At 36.7% G+C, this 15,616-nt stretch overlaps 1 protein-coding gene across 6 annotated transcripts in view; it reads left to right on the top strand.

Annotated features, from left to right (window-relative positions):
* ESR1 (estrogen receptor 1) overlaps positions 1-15,616 on the top strand; it is a 421,968-nt gene that overhangs the window by 249,148 nt on the left and 157,204 nt on the right. For all 6 annotated transcript variants that reach the window (XM_011996801.1, XM_011996804.1, XM_011996802.1 and 3 more), the window contains one exon: positions 10,987-11,322. In XM_011996801.1, coding sequence (XP_011852191.1) covers positions 10,987-11,322 — 336 coding nt within the window. The remainder of the gene's footprint in view (positions 1-10,986; positions 11,323-15,616) is intronic.

The raw sequence follows: 15,616 nt of genomic DNA, 5'->3' as shown, positions 1-15,616 counted from the left end.
CAAAGGACGCAAACTCATCCTTTTTTATGGCTGCATAGTATTCCATGGTGTATATGTGCCACATTTTCTTAATCCAGTCTGTCACTGATGGACATTTGTGTTGATTCCAAATCTTTGCTATTGTGAATAGTGCTGCAATAAACATACGTGTGCATATGTCTTTATAGCAGCATGACTTATAATCCTATTGTTTACATCAATTAAGAATTTGGAAAGAATTAGAATCCTTTCTAAAATAAATTTCCTTTTATTTTACCTTAATTTACACATTCTGTGATTATCTTCCATGATTTATGTAGATCCAAGTTTCTGACTTATATCACCTTCCTCTTGCTTGAAGAACATTTTTTAATATACTCTGCAGGGCAAGTCTGCTGGTGATGAATTCTCTGAATTTTTGCGTGATTTTTTTTTTTTTAATCTTCACTTTTGAAGGATAATTTCCCTGCATCTAAAATTCTAGATTGGTCACTTTTTTCAACATTTTATATATTTTACTTCACTTTCTTTATTAATGTGTGGTTTCTGAAGAGAAATCTGCTGTATTTCATCCTGTTCTCTATAGTTAGGTGTGTCTCTGCCCCGACTCTGGCTTTTTCAAGATTTTCTCCTTGTCTTTGGTTTTTTTTGCAGTTTGAATACAATATGCCTAGGTGTTGTTTCTTTTGTTTTTTGAAAGGAGTGGCATGTATTTATCTTCTTGATATTCTCTGAGCTTCCTGGATCTGTGGTTTGGTGTCTGTCATTAATTTTGAAAAGTTATCAGTCAACATTACCTCAAGTATTTCCTCTTCTCCTTTCTTTTTTTTTCTTTATGGTATTCCAATTATGCATATGTTTGTTATACTTTTTGCTTTTTCATTCTTTTGATTCTTTACATTTCAGTTTGGGACGCTTCTGTTGACTTATCTTTCAGCTCACTGATTATACCATTTTTACATTTCTAGCATTTGCTTTTGATTCTTTCTTAAAATTTCTATCTTTCTGCTCATATTACCCATCTTTTATTGTGTGTTGTCTTCTTTTTTCATTAGAGCCCTTGAACTCTTAATCACAATTGTTTATCTCTCTCCTGACATTCCACATCCAATCCATCAGCATGTCTTACTGGCTTTACTTTCAAAATAAATTAAACTCAGGCACTTCTCACCATTTTTGAAATAACCCTAATACAAACCCCTGTTACCTCGTCAACTGCAATGGCTTCCTAACTTATTTTGTAACTTTTGATCTTTGAGTTCTTCCAACAGCCAAGAATTCTTCCAAAACTATAAACTCTATCATTGGCACTCCTCTGCTCTGTGGAAAGCAGTGGCTTCTCATCTCTTTTAGAGTACAATGCAAGCTCTCACTTTAGCTGGCATGGCCCTGTGGGATTGGCCTCCCTTGTCTTACTTTTCCCTTGTTCAGGCTGCTGTGACTTTCCCTGGTCTTCGGCTCTTGCTAGAAACCTTCGAGCCCATTTCCTTCCCAGTGTTAGCATTTGTGTGTTGCTCGTTTACCTTCCTCACTTCATTCTGGTTTCTACAGCACAGAGAGGTAGTCCCTGATCTAAACATCCTCTTCCCCTGCTTTCCACTTTGTTTTTTCCCCTAGCACTTACCATTATCAGACATCATATGTTTATTTGTTTATTGTCTATCTTCCTCATAAAAATATGACGTTGTGAGGGTAGGGATTTGTCTTTTTGCCCCAGAGCAGTGCCTGACTCTCAATAACTTTGTTGTATTAAGTGAATGAATAAAATTAAAGCTGATTCAAAGTGAATGAGCATGTGTACATTTTACATAAGTGATACATGACGTTCTTCCATTCCTTGGGGGCTCTTTTAACCATTCTCAGCCAGTTGTAGTACCTTTAAAAAATCATCATGAAGATGATTTTGAGAACTAATTTTGGCAGGAGATAGCAGTTTTAGTCTATCTGCTCCATGTGCAGAATAATAACCTATTTTACTACATCTGATATTCAAGCACTAGAGTCTATTAATAGGTAAATAATTTCCAAAAATAAAAGCATCAGGGGGAAAACAGGGAAATTATTTTTGAAATTATTTTTCAAAAATGTGTGCATTTTTGAAATCTCTAATAAGAAATGTTATAGCTGATAATTCCAGCAATTACAGAATCATGATTGTATCTATACTGGATCAATAGAGGCTCTGGCTTATGTAATAATTTGCCCTCTAAGGATTCTAGAACCCCACATGTAAACACAGAACAGATTTATATTGATTGACAGTGCATGTAGGTTTCTACAGGTCGTGCCAGTCAGTGTTTCCTAAGGCAGTTGTGCCATGGTAATTAAAATTATGGGCTCTGAAATCAGCCTGCCTGGGTTCAAACCCCATCTTCATGTGTCAGTTTCCTTGGCTATAGAAAGGAATACTAATAGCACCTACCTTACATTGTGGCTTTGAAAATTACATGGTGTAACTTAGTCAAGAGCTTAGGTGAGCAATTGGGATCTGGCAAGTGCTCAATAAATGTTAGTTTATCATAATAATAATTATTATTATTACTGATTGCAAGCAAGACAAACTGGTTCTCACTTCAGCAGAAAAAGAAATTATTGAAGTAATTTTGGTTTGATCACAGATTTAATGTGAAGGATGAATAACGAGGCTCGGAAAACAGGTAGAAACCAAGAGGCAGTCAGCATGGCATAGCAGCCAGCACTTCATCAGTGTGATGCCTTGGGGGCAGCCTGGCAGGAGCCACTGCCTTCACTCCTGGACTGCAGATCCACCACAGGACAGCAGGCTGAATTATCCTGTGTCCAGATTTCACATCGCAGGGGAACAGGCTGCATGCAGGTGGGGCCCAGGTCACCTACCTTCACCCTAGAGTCCGGAGCCACAGACAACAGTAATTGTCCTTATAGCTTTTGTGATGGAAAGCAAGTCCTGGCAACCACCAACTCATGTACTGGGGAATTCGCCAAATGTAGGAAGGCAACTAAGATGCTGGGAAACCAAGAATTCACAAGTGAGTGTTACACCAATTAGTTAATTCATTACAGATTTCAATATTTTCCAAAAAACATCCTACAAAGAACAGCTCACTTTAATATACTCCAACAAATGATGAAATCTCTCCTTGGTCATCAGCTTTTCTAAATTTCTGTAACTTTAGGTGATTCTGAATTTCTTAGTGATTCTGAACTTCTAGAAGATTCTGAAACTGAAGAGTCTTACTTTGGGATGTATTCAAATCCTGGAGATCAGTCACATCAGTCCGTGCCCTTTTTCATTATGTAACATGAAACAGAAAGACCTTTCCAACTTACCTTGGGAACCTGCTCCTACAACAGGGTGTGTCATCCCATTTAATAAAGGAAGAGTTATATTTGCACTGTGACCCCTCATCTGAGGTCATCGGGACTGTGCTGTACTCCCTAGTTCCACTGTAAAGGGATAGACAACAACCTTGTCTCCCTCTCCCAGTCATTGTAATCTGTATCAGAGTGCATCATTAGATGAATGAAGACGGAAATATTCCCACGGTCAGCAGGTGGGGAAGGCAGGACTTGCTCCTCGGAATCAATGAAACATAGTTCATTCTAAGACTTGGGGAGAGCAGCTTTGAGGAAATGGGGCCCCTAAACTTGCCATGTGGGAGAATTTGGGGGATGGTAAATCGGGCATCCTTTATCTACTAAATGTAATCTTCACTTTCCCACCCTCCAATTTTTCTCAGTTGGGCTTGAAATTGTTTTTGCTTGTTACACTTTATGGGAAAAGAAAGGGAAATCCTAATAAGGTCCATGCCAGCAAAACTCTAGAAGAAGACACTAAGAATTTCAAATTGGCAGTTTGTTCATGAGAAAAGACGAGGTTAAAGGATTTTGTTAAACAGATGACCAAAATAATTACTGGAAACTTCTGCTTCTGGACAAGGTGGAGTAACAAGGGCTACATTTACCTTCCCACCAGAAAATATAATAAACAAACAAAACCTGGACAAAACACTGGACATGATACTGTTGTCTTTAAACCTTGGACATCAATCAGTGCAGGATGGTATTTCATAAGAAAGGGAAAAAAATTGGGGTGAGCCTTCTGATTGCTTCCAGCCTGGAGAGAAGTTTCAGGCCACAGCAAGTTGGGAGGAACCTAGGTGTAAGTATATGTATAGGGTAGAACATCATAGTTGCCAAATGAATGGCACAGGAAAGAAAAACTACAAGAACAGGGGAGGTAGAGCCACAAAACTGGAGTGGGATCTAAGATTCACTATGGATGAAACGGGATGTTAATTCGGTTTTCAAGGCCAATGCAAGAGGAAGCATAGAAAAAGAACAAGGTGGTGTTGGGAAGTATTATAAAAAGAGGCACAGGCTCATCCTTGTTTTATAAAAAACAAAGGCTTTTGGAGGGGATTTGTAAAGATAGGTTTGAAAAGTACTTTGAGACTATTTGTGGAAATTCATGAATCTTAGAGTTTGATTTTATTCAGGAGATCAGTAGCTTTTAAAATGTAAAATAAAACCAGTAAACTCTATCTAAAATAAGTTCTTCCCCTAATCCCAGCATAAAAAATACATATAAAAGCATAGCTGCTTTAGACAAAATGGGGGGTACGAGATGACCAGAAACCTCAACAGCACCACCTCTAGTAGCACCGTAGAACTGCCAAGAGTTTTCAGAGTATAGTTAATTCCTGCTGATGGCTAAGGCAGTCATTGTTGCAGAGAAGATTGAAGATAGGTGAGATCAGTTAATTGGGTTGGAGGGAAGACTGAAGATAGGCAAGAAGACAAATTAGGAACTGCTGCAATGATCTAGGCAAGAAAGAACCTATGAACTAGGAGGGAGGCTTAAAGACAGCAAGGAGGGGACTATAGGCAGGGACATGTAAGGAAATGCTCACTGGGTTAAGGTGGGTTTGTAGATATGAAAGGAGAGAAGGAAAGAACATTAAGTAGCTTTAAGTGAACCAGATAATTTATAGTTCCTTGACCTGAAACATTTAGAGGCTGTGATAACACTAATAATAATAATAATCTGTAATTGCAGGAATTACATAGTGTAATGATACATCATGATATAATGGTCTTACCAATGCTTTACAATCAATGACATTGTGGTACTGAGGCTTTGGAGGCAGACAGACCTTGATTCAAACCTCTGTGCTGCCCGTGGTATGACCTTGAGCATGGGAGTTAATCTGAACTTCTTTCTTTTCTGTTAAATGGGGGACAATGACAGTACTTACCTTATAGTATTTGAAGGGAGAGTGTTAGAATTGATACTGGGGAGTCTCCCCAGAGAAAGTTTTATTAGTTATTGTCTTTATTTAATTCTTAATTAATCAGCACTCCTGTTTTCTTTAACATGTTGAATTTAAAAGCTCAGTGTATTTCTTTGTCTTGCCTCTTAATACCTCATGAATTATTGAGAAACAAAAGAAAGTGATTATGCAAATGTTCAAAATATCTGATAATACATGAAAGTAGTCATGGGAAACTGGAGAGAAATAACTTTACTGATATTATACTAGTTTTTTTCTGGAAGCATAGCATATTAAGAAAAAAGCTCATTTCAACGAAAGAAAATGTAAAAATTAGAGTGCATTAGAAGCATAATCCAATGAATTCTATTCCTAATGAATACTCAGGCAGTATGTTAACTTTTTCTGAGATACAATAGCCAAGCCAAAAAATTTGAATGAAAAAAACAGATGATTAAACAAACTGAAGTAATTAGAGGTAGTCTTTGAAAATGCCTCATTAGGCATTTGACTCATTAGGACAGATCTTTCGATTTTAGGGCCAGGACATAATTGTTTAAGCAGTTGATGTGTCTTCAGCTCCTTTCACCTTGTCACAAGTTGTCCCCTATGCCGCCTTTCTACCTAGCTTCCAAGTCCAGGCAGACTTTGAAGAGATTCCTTAGGGCTCACCTCCCCTAGAGAGTGCCCTCTGTACCATCTCTTTCCTTTTTCTCCTCATTCCTGTTGCCTGTGTTTATTGCTTTAATAAATTCCCCTAAGTTAATACTTCCTAGGTGGATTAGAATCATTCAAATCCACCTTGATTACTGCTAAGTGGAAATTTTATACTCAGCCTTTCTAAATCCTTACAACAATGTGATGAGGATATTACAGTTGCTTTAACCCAAGGAGATGAAATTCAAACTGGTGGCATTTCACACTTACAGTGGGCTTGCAGGATGAAAGAGAGCTTGGTATCTCGATCCCTTATATAAAACAGGTGGGTCTTGTTAGAAAAATCCTTCAATCATTTTTAAGGTTAAAATTTTGAAAAGAGGTACAAAGAAATTTGCTTTGATGCAAATATTGTCTAGTCAGTTATGTAACTTGAGAGATAATGACAGTGTACACTAGCTATCCAGGGCACAATATCTCTGTTGTGCAGTTGAATATACTGCTCAACCATTCTGGAAAACGGCACGCTCGTGTGTGAATGACAATGTATCTTGTGTGTATGGCATTCCAAGCCAACATGTTGGTCACTGCAAGTAAACTTCTTGACTGTCAGGAGGCTGCCTGTTTAATATTTGCATGATCTAAACTAATTGTTTCTTTTGTTTTTTCCTCTGCTTTATGAACTGGTAGTTTGACCTTTTGGTTTCTCCCCTGAGAGTTAACAAAAGTTAGACAGTCGGGGGGTGAACTTAAGTAAAATCCATATCACTCTGTGTTGTTGGTCTACTAACAATTCAAGACAATGTCTTGGTAGGAAGCAAGGAATGAGTTTTAAATTTGATCTTTGAATTTCAATTATCCATGCCACTCCTGTGGTCCACCATTCTATATAATTAAGAATAAGCTGTATGTTCCACAGTGACACAGCCTATTGTTTCTGATTTGCCGTTTTCACTTAACCTGGGGTAAAACTGAAATAGAAGTCAGGTCACTTTCTTTTCTACCTTCTTCCACTCAATTCTAGTTAGATATTTTTGAACTTCTATAAAATGTCTATGCAATATTATCACCAATAATGTGTAAAATTACTACTGCTATGTAGAAGAGGATTCATTCTTCATTGAACCATACCCTTGGGATCCTATCACATGCAGTTGATCATATACTATGTATAATTTTCTAATTTTTTTTTGTTTGTACACTTTGTAGGGACTTTGGAATTTGGAAAATATAGTACATTTTGGGTATATGTATTAGTCCATTTTCATACTGCTATAAAGAAATACCTGAGACAGGGTAATTTATAAAGAAAAACAGGCATAATGAACTCACAGTTCCACATGGCTGGGGAGGCCTCACAATCATGGCAGAAGGTGAAGGGGAAGCAAAGGCACGTCTTATATGGCAGCAGGCAAGAGAGCATGTGCAAGGGAACTGCCCTTTATGAAACTATCAGATCTCGTGAGACTTATTCACTGTCATGAGAACAGCACAGGAAAAACGTGCCCCCATGATTCAATTACGTCCCACTGAGCCCCTCCCACAACATGTGGGGACTATGGGAACTACAATTCCAGATGAGATTTGGATGGGGACACAGCCAAACCATATCAGTATATTAAAGAAAATATTTGTTAGTGCTAAGTGAATCTACTTTCACCTACTTGATTATTTGATGATTTTATAAATAGTCATCTCTTTCCTCATCTTTCCAATTGCATTTTGTTGTTCCAAAGCCCAAACCTGTGTGTCTTGTGTTCAACAACCTGAATCATACAGTTGTGAGATGTAAATGGGTGTGGTGGTTCCACTTACTTCTTCACATAGTACTATAACTAAGCCATCTAAGTAGTTTGCTCCTAAATTCCTCCAAGAAGGGAAATATCATGATTTGATTTAAATGTGACATCCTTTCCTAGAGACGTTTTCTTTGTCTCCTTCTTCCCCAGTCACTTCCTCCCATCCACTGTGCTTTCGGCACTTCATTCGTTCATTAATTCATTCAACGAATATTGAATAACTTTTGATCAATGTCTTCCTCCCTCCAAGCTGAAAACTTGATGGAGGGTAACATGATCTGTCTTTTTTTACTACTGCATCTTCCGTGAATATACATTGTAAGTATTGAATGGATTTTTACTAAATGAAGAAATACTTTGATGAAATATTTTTGATAACTGCCAATATCAGTTTCTGAATTGATTCTAAAATTCTTCTGCTGGAAAGTGGATTAGCTTTAGTATGACTGCTGAAGCCTTTTAAAGTGGGTGATAACACTACATTTTGTTTTGTTTTATTAACCTAAGTGCTTTTCTTTGGAATCTTTTTAAAGGAAGACAAATTACATTTATGAAAGAAGCATATTATTTTTAAAGTACTTTATTTTTAAAAGGTAAAATGCTTGTGTAGTTATAATTTGGTAACTCTTGATTTCACCTTAGGAAAAACAATATCACCTTCTAACCATTTCTTTTTTAGTCAAATCACTTGCTTTTATTTCTTTCTGTAGATCTGCTATTAAAAGATTGTAATACTGCTGCATCTTTCCTGTAAGACTTGATCACATTATTAATTTCTTTGTAAACTTGTAGAATAGGGGTATAAATAGTATTTGGGTAATACACTGACTAATACTGAAGAACCAGGCATTTTCTTACCCCAGCCCTCACACAAAGTAGAGAAATACAAGTTAGAACTCATCTCAAAACTCTGACCTCAGAATTTCCTGAGAAATCTGAACTGAGAAAGATTCTTTGCTTTTGACATTTTTTCCCTGGTTTCCACCGCAAGTCTCTTGCTCTTACATTTTTTTTTTTCTAGTGTTTCAAACAGAGGATGGTAGAGTCGTATAGAACAATCTCAGCATTGGAGAGGCTACTGGAGGTCAACTAGTGCAAATGCTTTCTGAATAATGGAATCCTTTGGGAACATCCCTTGAAAGTCTTCATCTAGCCTATTCTTGGAAACCCCCAGTGATCCCCCTCATCATTTCCTATGATGGGAGCTTCTATCTTTGTCATCAGCTCTGACTATTTCAAACTGCTTCCTTACATTGAGTTGTAACTAACTAAAAAGTTTCCACACCCTGCTTCTGTTTTAGCCTTTGGGTTCATAAAGAACAAGTTGAACCCGTCTTCTGCAGAACAACTCATGTACAGGAGATGCTCAGGTTTCCTCCATGTTTTCCTTTCTCTAGGCTAACCCTTCTTTGTTCCTCATTTGCTCACTATATGACCTGATTTCATGTCTCCTTACCCTTCTAGTTACTCTAACTTGAGTAGGCTTATTTTTCTTATAGTTTCAGGATCCAGCAATGAGTGTGATACATCAGGTATGCTCTGATGAGTTGAGAGTAGAGTGGACATATCATCTCCCTTAGTTCAGATATTGTGATCTCATTGGCAAATCTGGCAATAAAAGTTGAAATGCCTGACCAGGGACAATGGCTGGTCAGGTGCCATTGTTCTCATCTTTTACTTTTAGGTGTCCCTCAGTTTGTTAAGTTAGTACCTACATAGTGTCCTGAAACTTGTTCAATTTGTACCTACATAATAGATTAAATTCAAAATCTCTGCTTAACTGAAAACAAAAGCAAACTTCTTTTCAGAGCCAGAATCTGGAATCATACTTAATAGAGAATGATCTTGTACAAGTTGGATCATCTCTTTAAGTAACGGTTTCTCAAACTTACAAGATTATTGTGAGAACTAAATTAGTTCTAAAGTGTTTCCATGTAAAGTGTATGTAAATGCTTAAAATATGTAGTAAGTTCTGAATGCATATTACTAATAATAATCTTTATTATAATGTTTACTATTTCATGAGAAATGCTTATTTTAATACTGAGCAAATAGGAAGAGTTCATGGCTTCTCTATGTTTTTGAAGTGTCATTTAATATATTATATATATATATATTTATATGTATAAAACATATATATATATTTCAGTTACACATTTGTCCAAATACGTTTACAAATTAAAACAAAACAAGACAAAGTTCTCACACTAGTTATTTGTTATAAAGTGATAGAACAAGTGATATGTTATAAAGAGCATTTATTTCTCATGTCTTTCGTATTAAAAATAGTTGTATTAACTTTGTATCAAAATGATTGCTTCCTTCATTTAAATCTAAGAATTATTGCTGTCTGATAAATATTGGAGAGATTAACTTTTTTGAAAATATAGAAGCTCTTTGTCTTTTTAAAGTAGTTGTTTTTGGCAGATGTTAATACATTTCGGCAGCACAGTATGGCCTTTTTCAGGTTAAGGTGCTGAGCCCAAACCTCAAAGAATCACTGCAAAAAGATTGGATCCCCCCTCTTCACTCCATTTCGTAATTTAGTTAGTGAGAACCACAGCTGGGTAAACCTTTGGGGGGAAATTATCAAATAAAACAAACTCTTTTTAGACGTTTACAACTTTTATGTTAGGAAAAAACAAACACATTTGTGAAAAGCTTAAAATCCAGTAAACGACTTGAGGGACTTGTGGTAATCCTAGGGTGATGAGGAGCAGGTTAGTAGCAGTGAAGGACTTAGCACCCCAGGGGGCCAGAGGCTGTAATATACCTTACGAGCAAGTCATTCTTATTTAGTCTTTCCCATTAAGAAGTCTACTTGGACTAAATGCTTTTAAAAATGCCCTTTTATTTACTATTAAAAGAATATTCCTAGCAGAAGTAGTCTTTGATGCTAAATCATATTTTAAGAATAACTAAAATTAGAATTTTGTTCTTTTTATAACACTCGTTACCTACACACATCCCTAGCTGGTGTGTCAGAGTCAGTTTGTACGGGCTCACCAAAGCCTACTGTTCAATTTTCAGGAGTTTTGTAAGCCATTTGATGTCAGACAAGTGGCCTGAAGTTTGTTATGGTGGCAGTATTTACACCATGAAAATTGGCAACTGCTACAAATAGAAGTCTTTTTCTTCTTCTCTTGGAGAGCCACTTGTTAAACACTTACCAGCTCACCTGTGCTTGAAAGTATTTCTTCAAATAAAATGAAAGACGGTTAGCTTTGAAAATTTTTTGTATAAAAGTTTACATGGGAAAAAAAAATACTAATTGTTTTTTCTTCCCCCTGTGTTTTCAGGGATACGAAAAGACCGAAGAGGAGGGAGAATGTTGAAACACAAGCGCCAGAGAGATGACGGGGAGGGCAGGGGTGAAGTGGGGTCCGCTGGAGACATGAGAGCTGCCAACCTTTGGCCAAGCCCGCTCATGATCAAGCACTCTAAGAAGAACAGCCCGGCCTTGTCCCTGACGGCCGACCAGATGGTCAGTGCCTTGCTGGATGCTGAACCCCCTATACTCTATTCCGAGTATGATCCTACCAGACCCTTCAGTGAAGCTTCGATGATGGGCTTACTGACCAACCTGGCAGACAGGGAGCTGGTTCACATGATCAACTGGGCAAAGAGGGTGCCAGGTAAGAATGCGAAGCTCAACTTTTAAGAGTCAATAGCTTTTCAAGAACTGGTTGTGATGTCATGGGAGAAATAGTGGGGAAAAAAGAAGCAATAACATGTTATGTAATAGGTTTCAAGGTTATAGGAGATGTGTTCATTTTCAGTATCAATACACTGTAATTTTCCTGGAGATTAGGAAATAATATTTTAAAATAAAAATCCAGAAGACTAAAATTTTTAAATTGACATAATTTATTTTTAACCCATCTTATTTACCCAAAAGATTTAGGGTGGACACTACATGATAAAACTATTTAATAGTGTATGTTCACATTAGCAGAAACTTGTGACACTAAGTGATCTACAAAAGTTCTTAATATTAATGACCTTTGTTCAAAACATCTCAATTATTAATAAAACAATGTTATCTTAAAAAGATTTTTAAGATTGGGTGTGGTGGCTCATGCCTGTAATCCTAGCACTTTTTGAGGCTGAGGTGGGAGGATTGCTTGAGCCCAGGAACTTGAGGCCAGCCAGGGCAATGTGGCTAAACCCTGTCTCTACAAAAAATTTTAAAAAATTACCTGGGTGCAGTGGCATACACCTGTGGTCCCAGCTACTGGGGAGGCTGAGGTGAGAGGATGGCTTGAGTCCAGGAGGTTGGAGCTACAGTGAACCGTGTTTGTGTGGAGTGCCACTGCACTCCAGCCTGGGTGACAGAGCAAGACTGTCTCAAAAAATAAACAACAACAAAAAAGTTAAGAAAGATCTTTATGGATTAAAGAGATAATAATAAGTTTACTTACTGAATGCCAATTATTTATCCAACCTGGTGTATGCTTAGTATTTTAGGAGAAAGAGAAAGGCAATGGAAAAATAAATTAAGGTATCATCCCTGAAAGAAACTTTTAGAAAGACACAGTGGCTGAAGTGATACCTTGTTCTTTCAGCTGATTCTCTCAGAACTGGTGTTATAGTAAAATTGGACTGTTACTCCTGTTGTTCAGGGAGAAGAACTCAAGTCTGTATGGAAACAAGACTAGAAAATGGCTTTCTCCCTGCCCCAGTGTATCCATTCAGGAGCTAATGTAGATGAACCAAGGCAAGAGGAAGTTAAATTTTTTTCTGGGCTTATAGACTCAATGAGTGATAGATTTAGTTGGAGTTTTTCTCATTTGGTTTCTTTTAATAGATGAAATTAATTGTTTCCTACGAAGCATGAAATGTTTAATATGAAACTAAAAAATGTGGAGTTTGTACTTGCATTTCAAGGGTCACTGCTGTGTTACAGGCCAAGTGAACTTATGTCTGGCCTTAGAGAATCTTACATGCATTTGCATCTATCAGCATATAAACATGTGGGCCGTAGAATAAGAAGCCAGCAGTACCAGAACCCAGCCTTGTTAGAGGCCACCATTTTGGTGGTTTGGGTGGTTATTAGGTTACATGGAAGCATGGAGAATAATAGGCAAATGTAGGTTTTCAATGTCAGTCGAACTGGCAAACAAAAATTCCTGATCATCTTCAGAATGAAAAGTTTTCTTGAGTACCTACATATTTTGGCATTTTTATATGAAGCAGATACATTATAAGTTACTTGTTGGAATATAAATGTAATGTGGCTGTAAGTTTTTTCTTTATATTTGTTATTGCCTTGTTCTTATATTTTAGGGAAAGAGAAACAAAGAAACTAATGGTCATATATTTGAGAGCCAACTCTTGGTTGCTATTCAGTTTTATTTTCCTGTAAACATATATTTTCCCTCATGAAATCTTGGTAATGTTAGCTCTGGAGTACTGCTGAACTGAAGTATAGACATTTTCTTACATATCAGTAGATTCTTGTCATGGCATTTTTATAATAATAAACTATCGCAGAGCATTAGTAACAACTGGAATTAAGCTCAAATACATTACCAGCAGTTGAAGAATTCACATCAATAATCTTCTGAATTTAGGAATAAAATGGAGAAGTCAAGGAAAGGAAAATATTATACACAGGCTAGCAATTGTTCAAATATAATTATTAAAGCCAGAGTTAGACAAACTTATGGCAATAAGATATGTAATAAAACCACTCTATAACTTCATCATGTTAGTTTAAAAGACCTGCATGATTCCAAAATCCTTAGACCAATAAACTATGTCTTCTTACTGGATAATTAAAAAAAATTATAAAGGCAAAATGAAATTATATATGTGTGTGTTTGTGTGTGTTCCATGGGAATACAGCTGTTGTAAATCAAAGGCCTACTTGTCTGACCAAGCAGAATAAAAATAGTCATTGATTTTAAAGAGACGAAAAATGAGGGAAGAAAAAAGTCTTCTGCAAAAGTTCTACAGATGGTTGTCAAGCTTTTCAGAAAAATACACAAAGCAACATTTTGAAAAGGATTTATATCTTTTATATATTCAAATACCATCTGTTATTTAAAAAATATAGCCCACACTGAAAATCTAATATAGACAATATAACGTCTATGAGATAATAGCTTGAGAATGACAATAATAATAGTAATTTTTAAAAAGAGAAAATAGGCTGCGCACAGTGGCTCACACCTGTAATCCCAGCAGGTGTGGGTGGGTGAATTACCTAAGGTTAGGAGATCAAGACCAGCCTGGCTTTTAAAATGGCAAAACCCTGTCTCTACAAAAAAATATAAAAATTAGGTGGGCTTGGTGGCACACACCTGTAGTCCCAGTTACTTGGGATGTTGAGGTGGGAGAATTGCTTGAACCTGGGAGGCAGAGACTGCAGTGAGCCGAGATCCCACAACTGCACTCCAGCCTGGGCAACAACGAGACTCTGTCTCTAAATAAATAAATAAAGAAGGAAATAGTAAACATCATTAGTAAGAAGAATGGCAAGCAGTTCAGTTCTGGAAATACCCAGAATTAGCTATATGATACAAAAACCCTCATGGATCATTTGGATAATCCTCAGAATATCTGTCAATATAACAAAAACTATGAATTGACTTCATTTTGAATGATGAATTTTTAACAAAAATAGTCCATACTTTGGGCTATCTTAATAGTTCTAGAAGTGCTTTCTTCTTCTTCTTTTTAATTAACAGAATATTATCAAAATTTTCAAATGTTGATGATTATAAATTGAATTTTCCTTTTCATTAATACCTGGGGCTTATTTTTTGACTTGATACATTTCTCTACTCAGAATTAAGATGTGCAGAGCTTTAGGATAAAATGCATCATAAAAGTGTGAGAGTCAAGTTCCAATCTGTAAAGTACTTCTAGTAGACCTGGATAAAGATGACCTTAAGAAATGATTTTTTTTTTTTCTCTTTGCAGTTTAAAAACAACAGTAGCAATAAGAATGATAAAACCTACAAAGCCAGCTCTGATAAAAGATGCTTTTTTATAACACAATCTACTTTTTTATATTTATCTATAGAGAAGATTTTCTCCTTATTGTTTGCTGAAATTTGTTTATCTTTAATAGGAATTTTATAGCCTTATCCCTGGGTAGAAATTCAGTTTTTTAAAAAGTAGATTACTAAATCTTAATTTGCTATTATTCTACACATGGTAAAACTAGTCAATAACTGTAATATCATTGAGCTGAAGGTTAAAAAGGAAAAAATATGACTGACTGAAAGAGTGGTTGTATTTTTGATTTCAGCATCACACTCAATTGCATCATTCAGTGGTTCATTCTTAGTTTTGGTGTTAATGAAATATATCTGAGATTTTTTCCCCAGAAGCTTGAATTGTGTCACCACAGTGTCCTTTTGATTTATTAAAAGTTAAGCCTTTTCTAAAATTCACCATAATTTTACATGTCTCAAAAGCAATGTTATATTTCAAGTTTGTGTTATAATTCTATATATTTTATGAAGATTTTGATAGATGTCTAGCCCTGAGTTTTTTATTGCCTGTTAAATACTTATAACCAAAAGTGTGACAGCCTCATGAGCTGCTGCTGGGCGCAGATCTGAGAGAGTACACTGAGAGTGTTGGCCCAGGAAGAGGAAGAGAGGACAAGGGGCAGTTCAGTGGCAGCTTGGCTTTGTGTGAAACATGCCACCTTAACCACTTCCTCATTCTTTTAGTGGCAAACTAGGTGACCTTCTCCTTCCTCTTTCCTGCCGAGTCCCCCTCTACTCAATACTCTAGAAGGCCCCTCTTCCTCCTCAGTCCTGACTCCCTGTCATTGACTTCAGGTGGCCTCCTTGCTCCGTTTTGGCCCCAGGGGTAGACAATCTACTCTTTCTGGACATGCCTCCCGGCAGCCCCAAGTTCAGGTTTCTTGGCAGTTTCTATGTTGTCTGGAGGATGCATGGTTGTGTGAGT

This window comes from Mandrillus leucophaeus, unplaced genomic scaffold (genome assembly GCF_000951045.1).
Source record: "Mandrillus leucophaeus isolate KB7577 unplaced genomic scaffold, Mleu.le_1.0 Scaffold524, whole genome shotgun sequence".
Taxonomy (NCBI): Eukaryota; Metazoa; Chordata; class Mammalia; order Primates; family Cercopithecidae; genus Mandrillus; species Mandrillus leucophaeus.
Note: the sequence above shows the minus strand (reverse complement) of the source record. Positions and strands in the feature narration are given on the sequence as shown.